The sequence below is a fragment of the Eleginops maclovinus genome, chromosome 20 (genome assembly GCF_036324505.1).
Source record: "Eleginops maclovinus isolate JMC-PN-2008 ecotype Puerto Natales chromosome 20, JC_Emac_rtc_rv5, whole genome shotgun sequence".
NCBI classification, from domain to species: Eukaryota; Metazoa; Chordata; class Actinopteri; order Perciformes; family Eleginopidae; genus Eleginops; species Eleginops maclovinus.
In genome coordinates, this window is record NC_086368.1 from 24,954,764 (window position 1) to 24,975,912 (window position 21,149).

General features: G+C 44.2%; 1 protein-coding gene across 1 annotated transcript; it reads right to left on the reverse strand.

Moving 5' to 3' along the window:
- Positions 1-193: 193 nt before the first annotated feature.
- Positions 194-20,590, reverse strand: dido1 (death inducer-obliterator 1). Its single transcript, XM_063910423.1, is given in 19 exon segments — positions 194-2,760; positions 2,762-4,806; positions 5,761-5,871; positions 5,874-5,955; positions 6,034-6,123; positions 6,231-6,378; positions 6,950-7,403; positions 8,093-8,255; positions 8,517-8,672; positions 8,756-8,872; positions 8,956-9,115; positions 9,204-9,717; positions 12,194-12,458; positions 14,277-14,627; positions 15,094-15,487; positions 16,207-17,293; positions 17,544-17,662; positions 19,026-19,120; positions 20,489-20,590. Coding segments are annotated over 17 exon segments (8,235 nt in total). The 5' UTR covers positions 17,626-17,662; positions 19,026-19,120; positions 20,489-20,590; the 3' UTR covers positions 194-744.
- Positions 20,591-21,149: the final 559 nt, after the last annotated feature.

The window sequence follows — 21,149 nt, forward strand, 5'->3', positions numbered from 1 at the left end:
TTTAAAACAAGTTCATTATTTTTGGAGGTGCTGCTAAATCCCATGCATTGGCAATGGCCTAACTATGTGACACTACTGCACAGAGTACCAAAAACCTAAACATTAAAGCTAAGCAATTTGACATGACTTTGGGACGTGAATCATGTCATACATTTGTTTTGTTTAACATTTTATTGACAACAGCAGAGGAAGATGTCATCAAACAGGTTTAATTTGCTGAGCTGAAACAAAATCAGGACAATCCAATGATTGTAGATAGTTGGAACCTTTTAGTTCAATGGTGTTAGACATATTTGTAAGTAAACAGTGTTTCCTTTACGTTCACATTATCCATCTCAGATATATGGCTTTAATTTTTCTCTACTTAGAAAAGTATGCTTAAAAACATCAGTATATACACAAATAAATTCCTATTTACATATTGCAAATGGCGTGTTAGTCACTTACATTATAGTTTTCTTTTAAAAAACTGCTCGGACAGGGGAAAGGTACGTGGAATAGGATTTTGTTGCTCCTCGGATACATCTTGTACACAAGCAACAAAAATGGCCTTCAGTTTTTCAAATATGGTGAAACAAGTTAGAAGTGACAAAAACAATACGAACATTTTTTTTCTTCTAGTATGAACACAACTGTGGAAATTTAACGAAATACTGCTCATTTACATTTACAGTGATACAACTCTTTTCAACCGATGAAAGACTGAACTCTTTCAAAACCGCTGAGTAGTGTCCGTGGAAATGACTAGGACACGTTCTTGTCATTTTCTGCAGTTTTGTCCCTCTCCTTGGATGTATCGTGTTTACTGTCCTTTTTTTCCTCTCTTTTTTCACGGCTTCTGCTCCTGTCCCGACGGTCCCTGTCTTTGTCTCTGTCTTTGTCTCTGTCCTTCTCTCTGACTCGGTCTTTGCCACGGTCTCTGTCTCGGTCTCTTTCCCTGCTACGAGACCTATCCCGCCTTTTGTCCCGCTCTCGATCACGCTCACGTTCTCGATCACGGTTTCTCGCTCTATCGCGGTCGTGGTCCCTCCTGTCAGAATCCCTGGCTCTGTCTCTTTCCCGGTCTCTTCTCTTGTCTGTGTCTTGATCCTTGTGTCGCTCCCCCTCCGTCTCCCTGGCCCTTTCGCCCTCCTTCCCTCTGCTGCGCTCTCTTTCCCGGGTACGCTCCGGATCCCGTTCTCTTTCTCGGCTGCGCTCCAGATCATGATCTTTTTCTCGGGGACGCTCCGGATCCCTTTCTCTTTCTCGGGGACGTTCCGGATCCCTTTCTCTTTCTCGGGGACGTTCCGGATCCCTTTCTCTTTCTCGGGGACGCTCCGGATCCCTTTCTCTGGTACGCTCCTGATCACGTTCTCTTTCTCTGGGACGCTCTGTATCGTGATCCCTGTCTCTGTTGCGCTCAGGATCGCGTTCTCTTTCTCGGCTGCGCTCCAGATCAACATCTCTGTCTCTGGTGCGCTCCGGATCCCGCTCTCTATCCCGGGTGCGCTCCGGATCCCGTTCCCTTTCTCTAGTACGATCAGGATCCCGTTCCCTTTCTCTAGTACGCTCCGGATCCCGTTCTCTTTCTCTGGTGCGATCCGGATCCCGTTCTCTTTCTCTGATACGCTCGGGATCGCGTTCTCTTTCCCGGGGGTGCTCTGGATCGCGTTCTCTTTCCCGGGGGTGCTCTGGATCGCGTTCTCTTTCCCGGGGGTGCTCTGGATCGCGTTCTCTTTCCCGGTTACGCTCTGGATCGCGTTCTCTTTCCCGGTTGCGCTCTGGATCGTGGTCCCTTTCTCTGGCTCTATCCCACTCATGCTCTCTGCTCCACCGCCTGTCCTGGCCCCTGTCCCATAAGGGCCTGCCTGGGTGTGGGACATCCCGTTCTCTTTCCCTCCGGCGGTCCTCGGACAGCTCCCTCTGTCTCTCTTCAGAGGGTTGTAAGGGACCAGGAGCAGGTTCTCTGTGCCCTCCTTCGAAGCGACTGAAGCGCTCTCCGGTGCGAGGTTCTGAGTCCTCTCGGGTGGAGCTGTTCCTCCTCCTCATTTCAGGAGAGTGGCGCCTCCAGGGGTCGTCCCGGTGCAGGTCTGGACTGTGAGCTCCCATGCGACTCGAAGGACCTATGGGAGCATCCGGAGGGGTTGGCAGTAGTGGCCCAGTGTGACGGATAGGTCTAGGTTCATCGGAGTGCCTGTCTAAGCGGTATCGCTCCGATCCACCGAAACGCTGAGATGGATGGGATCTATTCTCCTGAGGGGGAGGACCGCGGTGCTCATCGAAAGATCCTCGATGTGGAGGTGAAGAGAGGGGTCTGGAGCTCTCGTACTGGTTATGAGGATTTAAGTGCTGTCCGCTTACCTCGCCACTGGAAGGTGGACCTCTTCTGTCCTCATACTGACTATGTGGAGGGCCGCGGTATGCTGGACCTCGGGGGGGACCCTGATCGTCTTTATAAATATGTAGAGGGTTTGGATTCTGCTCCACGTTCAGTTTGAAAGAGTTAGGGTTGTCTCTGTTATAATGTTCTGCAGAGCCTCGAGGTTGGTCCACCATGGCGGGTTGAGCCCTTTGTTCACCATACTGAGATGGCGGGGGACCCCTGGGCCCTTGAAAATGGGACGGAGGAGGGAGTCTGTTTTCAAAGTGACTAAGGGGTGGCCCGGCAAAAGGTGGAGGAGGACCTCTGTTTGCAGGGAAGTTAAATGGAGGCGGAGGACCCGCGAATCTTGGTGGAAGATTCTGTCCATCAAAAGTAGGAGGTGGGGGCAGACCTGGAGGGAGGCCCTTGCTGTACAATGTGCTGGGGGGGAATGGAGGGATTAAACATTTGTGGAGCTGGGCCTCTCTGGGCCATGGGAGGAAATGGTGGTGGTCCTCGGAGTGGCATGATATTATGGGGAGGTGGTGCAGAAGGAAGCTGCTGCGGGGGCTGCTGCTGCTGTGGGGGTTGGGAGCCTTGCCACTGGTTCTGATAAGGAGGGTATGCAGTCAGAGGGGGACCATATTGTTGGCTGCTATCACCCTGCATAGGGGGAGGACCACGTACAGAGGGAGGAACGTGCATGGGTGGAGGGGGTCTCTGCATAGGAGGGGGGCCTGGCATTGGAGGGTGGCCCTGCATGGGTAGTGGCATAGACATCGGAGGAGGCCTTAAAACCAGGTTTTGTCCCTGCATCGGATGGTGCGGGGGGAAGTTGGATGGGGGGGGGATGTCAGCTGGAGGTCTGTACTCTCTATCGAAGCCTGACATGTGATGCGGCATGTGATGGAGCTCATGCGAGTGCAGATTGTCAACCATTTTTGTGCTCTGAGTGAGTACTGGGATGGTGGAAGGTCTTTGGGACGTGTTTGCAGGCTCGTTGTAATAACTCCTGGATGACGCATCTTGGCTACTGTCATCATAATCTGATTCCTCATTAGCTTTTAAGATACTGGCAGCGTTTGGCCAAATGCTGTACTTGTCCAATTCTGTTTCTGGCTTGATTGGCTCAGCTTCCTCAGTTTTCACTTCTGCCTCATCCATGAAGTTGACTTCCATATCAGGATCCACCTCCTCTCCTAATAATGGAATTGCTACCTCCGTTTCCTCCGACTTCAAGAAGGGTAATGTCTCGCTTTTCACTTCCTCATGAGTCAGCATTGTCTCTAGGCCTTCTGAGGAGTGTGGGAGTTCAGGAACCTCACCCAGATTAGCGTCTTGAACCACAGGTTGTGAAATAACTGCAGAATCCACAGACGGACCAGGTGACATTTCTTGCTCCATAGGTTCGTCAGTCGGTTTCGTGTCGCCTGCAGCCTGGCGAGGATCCCTGCTCTGTCGGGGATCCCTCCTTTGGTTGATCAAAGGAGCAACTGATGAAGACTTTACTAGTTCCTCAACCTTCTTGCCAAGCTGCAGTAGCTGAGAATTGGCCAAAAGGGATGTTGTAGGTGCAGTTAAGAGTTTGTCTGGGAGTGTCAGTGAAGCATCAGATGTCACTGTAGATAATATTTGATGTTCTCCTTGTTTCTGGAATGCTTGATCCCCAATCTGTTTAAGGCTTTCCAAGATCTTTTGTGGATCAGTAAGAGACTCAACCTTAACTTGAACTGGTACAACAGGTTTGACATCTTCAAAAATGGAGTCATCCTCTGGATCGTACGCTACATCATCAGCTTCATTTGCAACCACTTCAGGCTGCTTGGAGATTTTAGGTTTGATTTCCATCACTGCAGGCTTCTTAGGCACATTGTAGCCCATACTGGGGTCATACTCTTCTTCTGGATCGTACGGTCGGTCGTCTTCGTCCTCTTCCTCCTGTTTCTCTTTAGAGCTCTGTGCAAACTGCTGCACAATGGGGTCGAGCATTGAGGCGGACGGTATGGTGAGTTCCCCACCGTTATCAGACGGAGAGTTGGAAGCCTCTGAGTCGTGCTTTTTCTTCCCAAAAAGAGTGTTGAGGATGGTTTGAAGAGGCGTAGCAGCAGAGGAAGCAACAGAGCTGGAGGAAGACGGGGACTCCTTGCCGGTAACAGTGGATGTCGCTTTGACAGAGGACAAAAGGGAAAAGATGGAGGAGGTGGCTGTAGCGCTAGTGGAGGTCTCAGAAGAGTTAGATGGAGGGGACCCCGGAGGAGTTGTGCTGAAGGGGATTTCCAGACTCTGTCGCGAGCTTCTGTCCCCTCTGACTGAAGGAGATATTTTTGGAAGGCCAGTGTCGTCAGTATCTCTGGTTTGAGTCTTTGATCGTTTCTCCTCACTTTCTATTGGACCACCGGCTCGCTTTCTGTCCTTTTGGCAGATCAGCAGGCCCAAGAGGAGGTTAGGACGAGCAGGTTCAAGCCCTGCAAAATAAGACAAAACAAGGATCTTTGTAAACATTTTATGTTGATAACGGTAGATTGAGAAAACTGAATGCTAATCTTTATATTGAGCTGCTTGTGTTTCTGACTTTTTGTGGTGCAGAATTGTAAGTAAATAAGGCTTTATCAGAGTTGTAGCTGCTCTCTTACGTGAATCCTTTTATATCTCAACGGACAACTGTGGAGATTGTAAGAAGTCATTTAATTTGTAAATATATAAAACAAAAGACTGCAATATGGAGGAAGGTGGCAGCTGCAGAGATGTGCATCAGTAGGCTCGTGTTGCTTATTGAAGAGATTCCTTTGTAGCGCTCTTGGAAAACATAATTAAGAGTCACATTAAATCATATAAAACTGCTGTTAATCATTCACGGAGCAGGAAATTGCAAAAAACACAGTAAGACTGCAATAGATTGCAAACTATAATATAATTCTGGTTAATCTACAACCAGGTGAATACATGAGTTCTTGTGGAGATTTGTAAAGCATTACTTCAATCTGTTTGAAGAACATCGGAAAAATGTAAGATGTGTAATAATATTTTTCTGAAGCTAGTCCGATATTAAGGAATTAAGAGGTGCAGCATGTTACCATGTGATCACCAGTTTGCTATGATGTAACTAACTATTGTTAAATGAAGTTTATGTAGAAGCCAAGTCATGAGAAACAACAGGCTGAGACTGGACTCGAATGGCATCAACCTGCGATGCAAACTTCCTTTATTAGAAATGTGTGATACAAAATCAGAAACACAGCAGAGGACACAGCAGCTGTTATATCAGGTGTTTTCTAGATGAGCTTTATCAAGAGTGCTAGTGCCCCCTACAGGACAAACCAATGAATCACCAGACCCTCAGTTGAACAAACAAATATGACACAGAATTATTCAAACAAATACATTTAGTGGTATATAGGTGTGACCCTGTGAATGCTTACCTGGCCCATCAAACGGTAAGAGTTTGGAGGGTAATGGGTCCTTTGAGCTCAGCGGGATGAGATAGAGGTCTTTGATACGCCGGTTGTTGTTAGCCACCACACCAAACCGTTCCTGCTGCTGAAGTAAGAGAAGAGAGAGACGTACGCCACCTCCTCCTCCTCTGTGGCCGGGTGGAAACGGATCAGACATAGTTCCTGCAAACACAGAGGGCAAAAAGTCTGTAAGGGATTCGAGGCCTTTAAATGGAGTACTCATTAAGGGTCCAAACCAACCTTTGAGAGGGAGGTTTTCAGTTTTCCAACGTAGTCCCACACTGTGCTTGGAGATATCCGTCCTCCAATGTGAATGGTGTCTGGCAAATCCTGCACAACACAGATAACACTAAGTCAGATGCTTTTGCTTGCATGATATGCGCAATAGGTTTTGAGTTCCGCAATGATTAAGATTAAAGTGAATCTAAATATCTGACCTCCTTCAGGTGTTCAAAGGATCCCGACACCAGATAAGCCTTGGTCACAAACTTGGCCACGGACTGCATGTTGATGAGTCCTTTCCAGATCTTCTCTTGACCGTGGAGGAAGATCGCCGTCTCGCCCTCAGGAGGAGGCTCGGATGAACTGTGCAATCAAAATGTCTCTGTTTTAGAGAAAAGTCTAACAAACACACTTAAATTCTCTTGTACAGGGCTTGTGTAAAAGAATAACAAAGACAGTGCCTTAAAATACACTAATGTAGCATAACAAAACCTGCAATTTAAGGGACAACATTTTACTCCTCCATAACTTCTACAAGTACCCATAATAAATGTCCAATCATTCACAACGTACATGTACACAAACAGAAAGTAAACTTCAGTTATTGATGAAAACTAAACCGCAACCTAGTCTAAGAGTTGGTTATGTTTATATTAACTTAAAATACCTTAAGAGGCACATTGCAAACATTCTCCTTTATTATATCAGTCTGTCACTGGTACTTAGGAATAAGGGGAAACAGACCTGGTTATAGCATCAGTGTATTCTTAATTAATTATACATTTGTTTATTTTTGTGTTTCTTCTTCTTTTATTTTAAGTTTTCCATGACTATTGGAAGCCTGAATTGTATACTACAGTTGCGAACAAATAAACCACTAAAGCCAGCAAGTCTCAGAAGAGCTGATGTGTGAAAGCGTGATGAGATCAAGCACCTTGTTTTCCCTGGTTTGGTGGCAGAGACTGAAGGCGGGGGAGCCGGGGGCATCGGGAGCGGTGCCTTGAGTGCAACCTCCACTGGAGCGCTGACGGGAGCTGGGAGTGCCTCTGCTGAGCTGTTGGGGGGTTTCTCTGCAGCGGGGTAGGTGACGGTCACCGCGGCGCTGTGCCTGGCCATGCGTGGGTCTCTGCGGGTGATGCTGACTGAGGACACGGTGGGGGTGATGGGTGCAGGGGGCTGGGCCGTAGGTGCCAGCATACTGAGGTCCAGCTGCGGCTGTGGTTCTGGGACAGCTGGCTCCACGGTCGGCTGGTAGGATAGAGGAACTTGGACAGTAGGAGAGACGTCCCCCGACCTGGAGGAGGGCGGCTCTTGTCTCGGAGGCTTAGTGTCAGGCTTCTTGGTCAGTTTGGTTTTCTTAGAAGTTGGCTCATCTTCTGACTTCTGACCTGGAGCGCAGAAAAAATCACGCAAAGAAAATGTTGAAGAATTGAATTTAAATAAATGTCTGTCTTTCAATCATGAAAAGACATAACATAATCAAGAGTTAGTAGTTAGCAGTTAGCAAGTCTTGCAATATTTCTATATCAAAGTATTTCTGTGATTCAAACTGTATGGGGACTCCCACAGTAAAAATGCTGTGTGAAGTTACTGCTTATGCATAATGAACATTTCCTTCAGCTGCAGTTTACATTGAAATCTGAACTTCAATGTGAAGCTGCTCACTGATTTCTTTAATGAAATAATTACAGGTAAAGTAATGCAGGTGTTTCTCAGTGAGCCTGACACCTACCACTATGAGTCAACACAACAAACAACAATTAGTTTATCCTATTTTTAAAATATTGCCTGGAGTAGTGCAACTTCCTACAACTCAGTGTGGTTATCAATATTTTCATTATTTGAAAACCCATGCAGCTAATTGAATTAAATCAGATCATTGCCGCTCACAGAACAATGGAAAAAGGCCAGTTGTTGCCTGACAGTTTAATTTCAAACGACAAGTGTGTGCTTTGCCGCGAGACCAGTTGCTGTCCCCATCATTAACAAGGTGCCCAAAACAACCAAGACTGGAATCTCAGGGATTGACATGTGAAATATGATAAAAAGTGACCGTACACTTCTGTGTGTCATTTACCTGTGCATATCAGACAGTTGAGGTCAAACAGATGAGTCCTGTGTTCGGCAGTAGTGTCCTTGAGCATTGTACTGAAAATGTCTGGCATGCTGCTGCCACTGTTCCCCTCCGCAGCAGAGGGCTGAGCCGAGGCTGAAGGAGTGGGCATAGACTCATCTTGGTCCTGTGGACAAAGAAAAACCTCTGTCAACTCTGAGGTGAGCTTCATAAAAGCAGACCCAGCACTTTGGGTGATATCTGGGTGTTAAAACAGATACGGTGTAATGCCCGGTAAAGACAAAGCTTCCGATAGAAAGAAAGAGTATTGAAAAACAGGACAGTTTGCAAGATAGTTAACCTCCGACATGTATCTGTAACTTCGCAACCCATGCAGAAGTGGAAAATAAAGGTGTGGAAGAGAGAAAGACAGCATGCCAGCACTTACTGCAGCAGAGGCCATGCGAGAAGATGTAGGGTTGGCAGAGATACATACATCCCCATCAGAGGTTGGTGGAGCGTCCTCCATGTCCATGCTATGCGAGTCATGCCTGTTGCCCAGTTTGGAGTGACCCGAGTGAGCCCTTGCACCGGGGGAGTGAGCCTGCCGGAGAACAGCACATGTAGTGTTCAGAGTTACCTCAATTTTAAACTTCGGGGTTTCATTAAAAGGGGAGTAGCATTTACCTCGGCAGTATCGGGCTTCTTCCACTCAGATATCTCTTTGGAAAGCAGCTCCTCAGCGCTCAGTCTCACCAGTCTGAAGGGGCTAACCTCACGACCCACCACTCTGTAGAACAAGCCCTGACACACACACCAACATTATGGTTTAACACCTCGTCTTCAAGTTAACCAAAGCGAAGAAATACTGAAAACGTCAAACTTACTTTGTTTTTGGGGTCTTTCAGGTTGAACATGAGGGACCTGTATTTGTTCTTGTATTTGCTGTCAGTGCTAAGGCAGAGGTTGAACATTTCCTTCTCAATGGCAACGGACAGCTTTGCCACTTCACTCTCAGGCATATTCAGGTCGTCACTGTCGCTCACCCTGGTGGTAAACAACAGAGAGGTTTGAGTTTGAATCTGAAGATATACTGAAATATTTTAGATGTGTTATGAACTGTGGGACTCCTTACCTCTTAAAGATGATGTCAGTCAGCGAGCGGCGGATGTTTGTTCTCATCTGGTTGTTTGGTGGGGGGCGCATGGGGGACGCAGTAGGCGCTGGAGGTGGAGGTCTGGAGGATGAGGAGTGGCTGGAGGGAGCTGGAGGAGCTGGAGATGCTGGGACTCGGGAGGATGAAGAGGACTTACTGGAGGGTGGAGGGTCCTTTTGTTGTGGCTGCTTCTTAGGAATGGTAAAGTTGGACTTGGTGACTCTCAGCGCTCCTGTGACGTGGATCGGACCCTGAGGATAGCGAGACGGGTTTTGGACGGGTGTCGGACCAGGTTTCCTGGACTTTGCTGCAGTTTTACTTGGGGGTGTCGTAGGTTTCTTTGACGCCTTCTGGGTGGTGGTCTGAGGCTTCTTGCCTTTCATGGAAACCTTGGCTGCTTTACTCGCTGTGGACTTCTTGTTTCCTTTAGTTGGAGAAGGGGCTTTTGCTTGAGCAGGTTCCTTCTCGCTCTGCTTCTCTTCCTTAGGGGGGGCTGCAAACCAAGAAAAAGTACATTTTAAAATATGCAAAAATTTGCAATATCAGCAGAAACATGTAGCAAGAAAGTGTTTTACCAACACAGCAACACCAAATCATGACTTTCTAAATCAGATACCATGCTGCACTGTTTTGAGATAATTATTAACCTTCAAAGTCACAATTAAGACCTCCCACCCTTGATGAAAAATAAACATCATTCACAGGTTATGTGTGTGTGCATATTGAACACAGCCATAAACATTCTCAAATACACACAAAGTTGACCCCCGGGCAGAAAAAAATCCCCTTTATTCGTAGCGGTTGATCGTGGGTACATCGTGCTGTTGATGCAGGTCCATTTGGGAAGGAAGCATTTTCTTCCTAGATGTTATTTAGAGGAAATGGGCTTTCATACTCCTGCCATATATCTGAATAGGAGGGAGGGGGACTGATGCACTCCGGTCTCGTAGAAAAGTACGCTCAGCAGAAACTGAAATGAAAGGACCATAACTTCTTCATTTTCCATCTGTTCATTTGAACACATGATTTGTTTGATGAGCTCAGCCACAAACCACAAACACTGGATCCAGCTCAGGCAATGAGCTCTGCCTTAAAAGTAACAAAACCCAAATATTGTCAGTGGTTGTCGTATGAATAATTGATGCAGATGCACAAGAATAAAAAAATGAAGTTTGTTAACTCTGTTCAAACTTTCATACGCAGATGCTTGAGCATAAACTGTTATGTCCAAGCTGCATCTGAATATGCATTACCTCACTTGAACAAACCAATTATTCACCCACTGAAATGTAGAAACCACAAGAATAGTGTCCAGACCAACAGTATTGAGACCCAAAGCAACCAAAGTCCACCATCATCTAATTATAGTGTCAGACCAATCAAAAATATAAGAAACATGATCTATGCAAGAACAAATGAATGAGCCATGACTTCCCCCTGTTCATCACAGCAATGGTCACACTGACCTCCTGACCTTAGAGTTTGAATTAGCTTTAAAAACTTGCTATCCTATCAATAAAGATCCATGTTGCCTTCAATGACCCCGTATAAAGGGAAACAAATTGTCCACATTTCATTGGAACCAGCGAGCCTCTTAATATTTATCAAATCTCATAAAATGTGCAAAACACTCGAGCGTGGAGGTCCTTCTTTGCTCAGCCAGGTTTTCAGCTTCTTTCTTCTGCTGTGGGCTTCTGAAGTTCACTGCATTATCTCCAGGGGGAGGGGGGGGGGAGCTGCTCTCTGGCAGGGCTTCCTTCTTTTCCCGTCTGTTGAACATCTGGGGGGGAGGGGGTCTCTTCTGTGTCATGCCTCCAGTGTGTAGATGAATCAGTTGTAAATGCTTAGATTGAGCTGAACTTCCCAAAGCAAGCAAACACTGCTCACATAATCAATCGAGGCATCCTACAATCTGTTATATCACCTTTTATTTCAAAGCCAGTTTTCCAAGAGGATTGATGCATCATAATAAATAGGAATAAAAAAATCTTTGACGTCAGCCTATAAACCACAATATGAAGGGTAGAAAAATGACAACTGCAGTGACAGCTGATATTATCAACTCAATATGAGTCATGTTAGCTCCTTTAGTCCACATTAACATGGGGGGAGATCTGAGACACCTACCTGGTGGAGAAAGGGACGGGAAGAACCTTTTTAATGGGTCAACAGCTGAGGCGATGAACCCGGGAGGTGGAGACTTGTGCAGGAGTTTTTTTTTTAAAGCTCACTCACACATTGTTTACACTCACGGCCATTCATCACATTCATGCAGCTAATGGTAAAGCCAGGAAATTTGAGATTCTGCCCTGCATGTATCTCTTCCACATGATCCTGTATTCCCCTACACCCCTGCCTTATAGCTGAGGAATAAGAAAGAGGTAATCCATCTATTAAGTGTCAAACAGTCAAAAATGGGGGATATAAGAGTCAAATTGAAAGAGAGAAAATTTAGCAGGGGCCTAGGCACTGAGGTCTTGGCCATAGCGTGGCTCAAGGCCCACAAAAGGAACGCTAGGGACTACATTTCCCCCAAAAACTAATTTCCCTGACTAAAGTGTATGTGTTTCAAACTCCTGCTTTCAGTTTATTACACAGGTGAATCCATTTGTTATGTGATTCTCCCGAGCTGAGTCGTGATCACTACCAAAAGCCATATAACCACTGCGTCCGGTCTTAGTACCTATTAAAAGTGCTGTGGAGACCCCCTTCCAAAGGAACACATTCTCTATTATTCCATACTTACCCAAAGCCACAAACAGCACTTACCTTTAGTCACAGCTGCCAACATGTCATTAGTAGAAAGAAAACCTTTACATTATCAAAATCACTTCAAAAACACGTTGCAAATGTTTTCTAAGTCTAGCATACAGCGGAGTCCAGCTCCACAGCCCGTCAAGTTAGCGCCACATTTATAAAATAACAACGTGTTTTCAAAAACAGCCCAAGACCTTCAAAGAGATACATACACTTTTTGTTTAAAACTGTTGGTGATATGGGTGTAGTCTTTTCTGGTGTTACTGCAATGTAATTATGGTCGCTGGACCAGGACGCAGTGGCCGGCGGGGGCGGTTGTTCCTCTGCATTCTCCTCTTCGTCATCCTCATCCTCATCATCGTCGTCATCATCGTCCTCATCATCATCATCATCTGGCTCTGAGCTGTAGTCTCCCTCGCTGTCCGAGTCCTCCTCCTCTGCTTTCTTTTGTTTCCTCCTGCCACCAGCGGCGCTCCTCTGTGGGAATGGGAAGAAACACACATGGAGGCTTTTAGTCACAGCTCTCAGTCAGCTGTTTGACAACATGACAGTCAAAACAGAACAATGTTTGACTGAGAAAATAACTGCCAAATGCCAGGAAGTTCTGTCATGGTTATAATATGCAACTTGTAGGGCCTTCTTACTCGCATTTTTAGTACAGTTCGAGAACACAACATGTCTGAATTGCTCTATTTGTAGCTTCTAGGCTTCTGTAAACCGGGAAATATTTCTATGGAAAAAGTACACTTAGTACCAAATCATTCTTGGCAGGTTGTTTTGTAGTCTAACAGTCCAAAAGCTGATTTCAGACTTTGCCTTCAGGGACCTGTTTCACAAAGCAACTTCAATGCTTTTCAGGGCCTCTCTAAGTATTTATTCAGGTTTAAACAATATGAAGATAGTTCCCAACTGGAGTAAATAAACGTTGCCTGAATACATGGATGTTTATTTGCTTCCACAGCCTTTAAAGCTTCAATCTCACGGAAAGTCCCCTTGGGTTTTCAAAGTAATGAAACCTCAGGATGTTTCGAGCAGAAAATAGGAGGTTTGTAACAAATGGCCAATCACATCTAAAAGAAGAAAAGTATTGAAAACAAGAGGACTGAAGACTCCTGGGTGGATTTGGAGAGGCAGAATTGGGTCAATAATAGGCTAAAAAAGATACAGAACATAAGCACAAAACAGTAACACCAGTAAACACTATGGAACCGTTCTTCAGATTATTGATACGGACGTTATGTGCAGAGGATATTTTCAAGCCTATAGGTTTACGTTTCCCTACGGTCACATTATGATAACATTAGTATAAATAACACAAGACATTGAAGACGCAGACAGTGTGAGTGCATACAACAAGCTTGAAATGCATTTCTCTGTAACCAAAACAATGAGTCAATTAAAAACTATATTTATGGAGATATTCCTTTTGCTAAACACAGTTACACAGGCTCATCACCCCCAAACATACACTGGGAAATTATTCACTTTTACAACCCGAGGCATTGAATGTAGACTAAAATGTCTCCTTATAAAAAGGTCCATCTTCTTTTTCCATTTTTGCATTATGGGGATTTAATCTATAGGCGCTCCTCTGCCTCTTAAACCCCTAGATTCAGTTCATCATTCGGGCCTCAAGAGTTAATACCAGTTATTACAGTTGTTATCCTCATCACTGCATCTCGTATGGAAAGGTTGAGCAATTTACTTACATAAATAACTGTAATGACCTTAATAAACGATTTCTGGTCATTTAAAAACCTCACATCACTTCCTCCAACATTCTATTTGAGTCAGTGATTGGCTAAAGATTAAAGTCCACACATTAAAACTTAACACAGTTGTAAACAAAAATATGTTTGTTAGTTTTGGTGACTATTTTTTCCAATGAGTCAGTAGACGGCCCCTTTGTACATTCCTCTTATGAATTGATTTGAACCGGCTCCGTTGCATGTTGATGACCCACTTAATAAGCCTCCTCAGCATCATGACATTGTTATATCAGCTGCTTGGCACGGTCGGTGAAACAAGACACACATGAATGTTGGTTCTCTGAAATGCTTAACGGTGACACAGAAAAGAAAGGATAGGACAGAACTTGTGGCGAATCAAGACGCACCGCAAATCAAATCTGGTAAAAACACAAGATGAAAAGTCGGATAACAACATTTATATGACACACACTTTTAAGATAGTGTCTTCAGCTGCTGTTGACATGTTTTGTCATTAGGTGAAAGGTGACAGTATTTACGCTTAAAGGACAGGCAGAAGCCATTATTTTCGAGTGGTCCGAGTTACCTTTGGTGCAGACTTGGTTTTCTTTTCCGCGGCCTTGACCTTCTGCTTGGGCTCTTTGACGTCAGTGATGGACTTCATGGCGGCAGCGGCGTGTCTCAGGATGCAGTCGTTACCACAGTACACAGAGTCCTGCTGAGCGTTATTCTCGCAGCCTGGCCCGATACATTTGGGGAAGGAAGACTCGTCCTCAGCTTTCTGCCCGGGGCTCTCCTCTCGCCCCTCCCCCGTTGCTGTTGTATTCACCTCTACGTTTGACGCCACTTTCTGCTCCGTGTCTGGTTGTGCTTTCTGCTCGGCCTTCTTTTCCACAGCTGGTGCGGCTTTCTGGACTGCTTTTGGTTGGGTTGGCTGCTACATGTCAGTACACAGTAAAATTAACAGCTTAGGATGAGGAATGTTATTTAGCAAAGTGTTTTCACAATACTATAATGAATTTACCCTTCAATGTATTCAATGTACATATTTTTGCAGATCAACTTTTAAGTTTTAGATTTGCCGAAGTAGCTGTGGTAGACTTTTGTCTATTTATACAAAAGTTTAATTTCTAGTGCTCTTTTATGCATGTGGAATCACAGAAAAATCTAAATCCCAGATTTCTGAATTAAAATGTACTTACAAACCACACAATAAAGCACGCTAATTGTGACTGTTAACTGCTTTAAATGTCTAACAATCATATAATGTTTGACATTTTGATTATTGATCAACACTAACCATGTACTATGAAGCATTGGAATACAAAACATTAGGCAAATCACTCAAATGGTTCGCTGGACTCATAATAACAGCCTTTGATTTGAGATCAGTTTTAACATACCGGCTGAAAGATCTTAATCATCTTCTTCTTCCCAGTTGGATTAGTGGCTTTCTCTATCCTGCCTTTGATGCCCTGGTCCTCTGATCCCTTCTCTTCAGTTCCAGCAGTGGAGGAAAGAGGTGCCACCCCCACCTGAAACCCTGACATGCTGGCGTCTACCCCACTGCCAAAAGTCGCAGCAGAAAAACTGAGAGTCGACGCTCTGGCCTTCCCCAGATCTATGTTTGAAGTGAGCATGGAAGTGGCGGGTCGGACCAGCTGGTGTTTCTTAGCGGTGCAGTTGGGGCAGATGTAGTCTTCCCCATTCCTCTCCATCAGGCGCCCGCGGGCCTCAGTGATGCCCACACAGTCTCCGTGGAACCACTCCTCGCAGCGGTCACAGCAGATCATGAATCTGGAAGGCACAGAACATTTATAGTGTCAACAAATACTATGTCCGGCATTCTTTACACTTTTCAGAGCACAAACACAACATGCAAATGTGGAAACACACTGTGGCTGTGAATACGAGCCTGACAACATGAGCTGACGTAAATTGAAAATGAAATGAACAGATTACAGAGCAATTGGGATTCTATTCATTTACATATACTTATATTATTAAACACATTACCTTGACTGTGCAGTCAGTTAGCATATAGCTGAGAACCAATTTTAGGCTCATCTATCTACTATGCATTCCTCCGGTAATAAAATGATAGCCGACCACCTGGCCGATCTACACATTATGGGAAAGAAGGTGCTATCCACATCTGACGTTAATTTGCAGTCTACAATCAAGACAGGGCAGGCTGACTAGAGAGCCTCACATTTAGTCCCTTGTTGACGTTCTTTAACAGTGTCAGAGAAAGACAAGTGAATTTCAAATAGTAAAACTGGTTTAATGATCTAATTTACAAGAAAAAAAAGATTTAACCTTCATAGAGAATGATTCTTTATGGTTTGTGTTGCGATTTGTTTACGTCTGAGCTATTGATTATTACATCATCCATCCTTTGTTATTAAATATCAGCATTTCTTACCCAGGTGTTATTTTTACCATCACAACACTGGGAAATAAACAGCTGTCTGATGGGTAACAAACAACTGTCATAAAAACGTAGAAATAAATACCGTTTGTTGTGTTTCTGGCGACAGATGCAGTAGAGTGCATTGGGGTCATAACCTCCCTCATCTGAATCCATGGAGGATGACGTGGAGGAGGAAGATGAAGACATTGAAGAGTCATTATCATCCTCATTTTCGTCTTGGGGGTTGCGCATTGCTCCTGGAGGTTGGGTCGCATTAGGCTTCGTCTCCCTCTTGACAGCAGTGGTGACCTTGTTGGTGGAGGCGGGACCTTTGACAAGGGTCGTGTTCTTACTGGCGACCCTCTTTTTATTGATGTATGTTCTTATGGGTCCACGTTTGACAGTCATTGCTGCAGGATTGTCGGTGCTTTCCTCGTCGGTCTCATTGTCCGAGTCCTTCTCCGTTTCCTCTTTGTCGTTTTCATCTCCGTGTTGGTTCTCCTCTTCGACAACCTCTTTCTGTTCAGAGTCCTGCTCTGGCTGAGGCTGTGCTACATTAGTGCTCCCTACATCTTCAGGATTGGGATTACTCTCTTCGTCCCTTTTCTCTTCCTCTTTATCCTGCAGCTGGTCTTTCTTGGCAGCGTCTCTGCTGTCTTCATCGTTCTCAGAGCTCCCCTCGTCTTTGACTGTCACACCACCGCCTCCTCGAGTTTGTCTGCCGCCTCGACTTTTCCGTTGGGGCTGCTTCCTCGCGCTGCTTCTCGTCCTCCTCTCTGGAGACTCTGTCTTGTCTTCTGCAGCCTTAGTGTCAGCGTTTCCATCGAAGCTGGCCTCTGAAGCAGTCTCTGCATCGGTCGGGGTTTGGGAAGGAGGATCTCCACTTTCAAGACTAGGAGGGGCGCTCTTTCTTGACCCTCTTTTGGCGGTCGAGAGGAATTCCTCTAGTTTGTCAGTGCGCTTAGGCTGCCTGCCGCTGCGCCGCACAGGACAGCGGTTGTCAGGACTGTCGGTTGTTGCCTCCACTGGCATCTCTCTTTTTGCGACAGTGGACCGGCGAAAAGACCAGGTCTTCTTTAACTCACCGCTGGCCGGGGGAGAGTTCTCTGGCTCCTCTACAGTCTCTTTGGCCACATTCTCGCTCTCAGTTTCAAGCGGTTCTTTCTGCTCTCTATTCCCTTCACCAAATCCTGTGAACAAACAAAGCAAGCTGTATGCAAAAGAAAAAGATGACATGCAATCTTCTGAGTGTAACATAGCCAAGAAATGACTAACTTTTTAGTGATTGTACATGAATCAAAACAAATTCTAACAATGGTTCACTGATTTGATTATGACTAAATTAATCATGTAAACACCATAGAACAACAACTGTGCCCAGTATTGCTACAATGTCCACATCCCTTCAATGTGAGTGGAAGAGAAGCTCAGCCAAGGTACCTTGAAAGCAGCTATCCATACTGTCCTGGCTCTGCTCTGTTTCAGGAGCTAGACAGAGCTCAGGGCTCGCATTCTCCTCCATAGATGATGGAGACAATCACTACTTTCAAACAGAATGTCTACAGTTAAGAGAAGAGCACAAGAGACCAGCTATGAGTCACTCTTTTCATTTCATAATATGGCAAATACTGGGGGGAGGGGGGGGGGGTATTAATAAGACAGGTCTCGTATTTCAGGTCTGGATTTCTCCATGTCTTAAAACGATATAAGTATAGTTCTTTTTTAAAAGGACACCACTACCATCACTGAGAACCACTTGTTATGGCTGTGATGAATGGTAAGTGGGGCAGTAACACTTCATTCATTCGTACAACCTCGTGTGCACGCAGCTGGAGTGCAGTTGCTACATTATTGTAGGGTATGTGAGCAAAAACACTTCCAAAATGCTAATGCGTCACCAAGATGTGCCCGTCACCAGGACAAATGTTGTAAGTTAAATGTTAACATTTAGCCAAACATTCATTTGTCATTATTTTATGTATTATGGTATTTCAATGTCATAACTTAAGAGATGCTATTCATTTTGAGAGCCTATTGTGATCAGTTTCTTTTATTAGAAGTGTTGGTTCAGTTTAATACAGGTTTTGTTTCAAATGTTCTTTCAAATGTATTCCAAAAACACTACACCGAAGTTGCAAGTGAGCAAAACACTACTGAGGTCCGTAGCAGGACACATTTTGTGATGTCTGTCTTGGACACTAGCTGTTCCAAATAAATGTATCAATTACCCATTACATTACATACTGTACATTCTATACTTATTCTAATAATATTCTCACACTTATTGTACATATTACATCCTGCTTTATATTTTGTTTTTGTTAATATTTTGTGTAGATTATTTGTCAGAAATGTATGTATATATACGTTTTTTTGTATTGTAACTATATTGCTTTGTTTTTATGCTGCTGCAACATAAACATTTCCCAAATTGGGATCAATAAAGTAATTCTATTTTATTCATATGCATTCGGGTTTTCAAACTCATATCAAACTCAAACGTGACTTTTTACATCAATAGTACTCCTAATTGGTTGAGATATAACACTGAGGTCTATGTGTAAAATGTCCTATACGTAAAGGCCGTTACATAAGCAGATAAAATGCAGATTTAGAGAAGCAGTATAAATGAAGATTGATAATAAGACCAAATGGAGCAGAAATGTCCAATGAAAACTACTGCCACTTGGACTTTAAAGGCCAAACATGTAATAAGAATGACAAAACCAAGTTTAATAGTCAGCCATAAAGCACAATGTTTTGTGGCCCAAAACAATATAGAAATGGTAAATGTTGATTTTAATAGATGAGATTCTTAATTTAGTGTTACTCATTATGAAAATTCAAGGAATCTTGACTTCATTTGAGATTCTCCAGGGTCAAAATGTGCCATTCTTAAAATAAATAGCCACTGTCTTTTACCTGCAGTTCAGCAGTGATGATAAACAGAGTTGTTCTTCAAACAAAGCAAAAGCCTTGCACCAGTGGTCATCTGTCTTGGTACAAGGTCAAAGGATCTGCCAAAAGAAGAAAAGACCAGTAAAAACCTTGTACTCCACTCCGGCTGAGATGCAACAACAGTGAGGGCTAGTTTAGATGACTTAAAATAATAATTGTAATACATTTCTGAAAGTGTTAGATGCTTGGTAACAGGAGTATTTATCAATTCCATAACTGCTAAATATACCCAGTTCACACCTGGAATTTTGAATTGTCAGGTAAAGCACAAGTGAAATGGTCCACATCAGAGAAGCATGCATTTCATTAGTGACCCACGTAAGGGCCGTTGGTATCTTCATGCTGACTCACTGAGCAGTTACGACATTACGACATGATACCTGCTTGTAAATTGAATAGATGTACACTCTGCACCGTCAACATTTGAAAATAACTCAGCCGACGATTTCAATTAATAAAGTATTCCTTCAGTGCTCTGTGTGCCACGTGAATGGCAGGAAAAACTGTTGCCATGAGAGGTGGGAGGGGCCGGTGCCATCACATGTAACACGTTTAACAAACAAACCGATGAGATTAAACACCCAGTACAGATTCCGCTATGCGACATGTTGACACTGTAAAGCTGTTTGTTTCAGTATTTGCCACTAAATCAGTGAAGCTGCACTGGGCCTGTGTGTGCATGATATAGTACATTTATCTTAAATGTCAATACATCACAGCCATGCATAGGTATCATGCTTATGCAGGCCTAAGTATTTATACATATTTAAGTAGCAAGCCATATTATAGTGGGGATATCAGACATCGACCTACGACAACAGACGGTAACGCGAAAACCTGCAGACTGGACACAGCCCAGGATAGCTCAAACCGACCGTTAGCAAACGTTAACCATAAGCCCGTCGGCACAAACTATTCTTTGCATTACTCGGCCGGGGACAATAGGAACCTATGTGTGTGGGGTTAAGTGCGTCTTGTCATGTTTGTTGTTTTCGTCGTTTATTTTCGTCTTACAGTGAGTAACTGGACGATAAGAAACGTGCACTTGTAGCTAACAAGCCTAGCTCATGCTAGTCGCCACCACGAGCACAGGAATGCTAACGACAAGCTCAACCTGTAGCTATTAGCCACATAGCTAACAGATACAAATGAAAGCACACAACGCTAACTATAAACCATTAACCTTAATGCAACATTAGTTTCATAGCAAAAGTCATATCCAGTTAACACATGCACATTTCTACGGACAAATAAAAGCAACATTTGGTTGCAGACCAGTTAACGTTTGAGCTAACCTCAGACGCAGCTTTCAACATCATCTTAAACACGTCCTGCAAAACGAACACAACCGAGACACGGGCGTATCTCACACAACATTTAAAACTACAGACATTGCTAAAATATCCATTTATTGCAAATCTACCCACCTAAACGCTAGAAATACCGATGATATGCCCTCGTTCTTCGGGTCAGTCGTCCATTTTCCATTCCCGCTGGAGCTAGCTAACTGACTGCGGCAGATGGCTGACGGTTAGCGAGTGCGCTCAGAGTCAGCAGCGTCCCCAACGGACAGGAGGGGAACTGCGCACGCGCGTACAACAATACTGGGTTGTTTGGCTTGTAGCTTGTAGGTTTACGCATAGTATCCAAGAAGTAATACGTAAACTGCATACCAGCCGTTTTAGTTCATTTTTATCATGTGGGCACGCTATTTGCTTATAATATAAAAAATCAAGATTAACAAACTGAATGGAAATTTGGCTGAATTTCGATCACTTCAATCAGTCAATATATGTTAATCGTGAATGTATAGCATTGTATCAGATACAAATAAAATAAGGGCCAGATTTAAACAATGGGTACTATTCATTCTGTTGAAGCAAAAGTTGCAGCTTGGAGCTTAAAGTTGTCAAAATCGCAGAAGAAAACACACTGTCTTCTATTTCTAGCTCTTTCTGATATTTGATACAGTATTGCAGAATTTTGTCTACACATAAGTCTGTATTTGATGCTCCAATCAAAATGAAAATTTAAGCTTTCAAGTTCAATCCATCACATGAACAGTTCCTCCAAGACAACTATAAAATA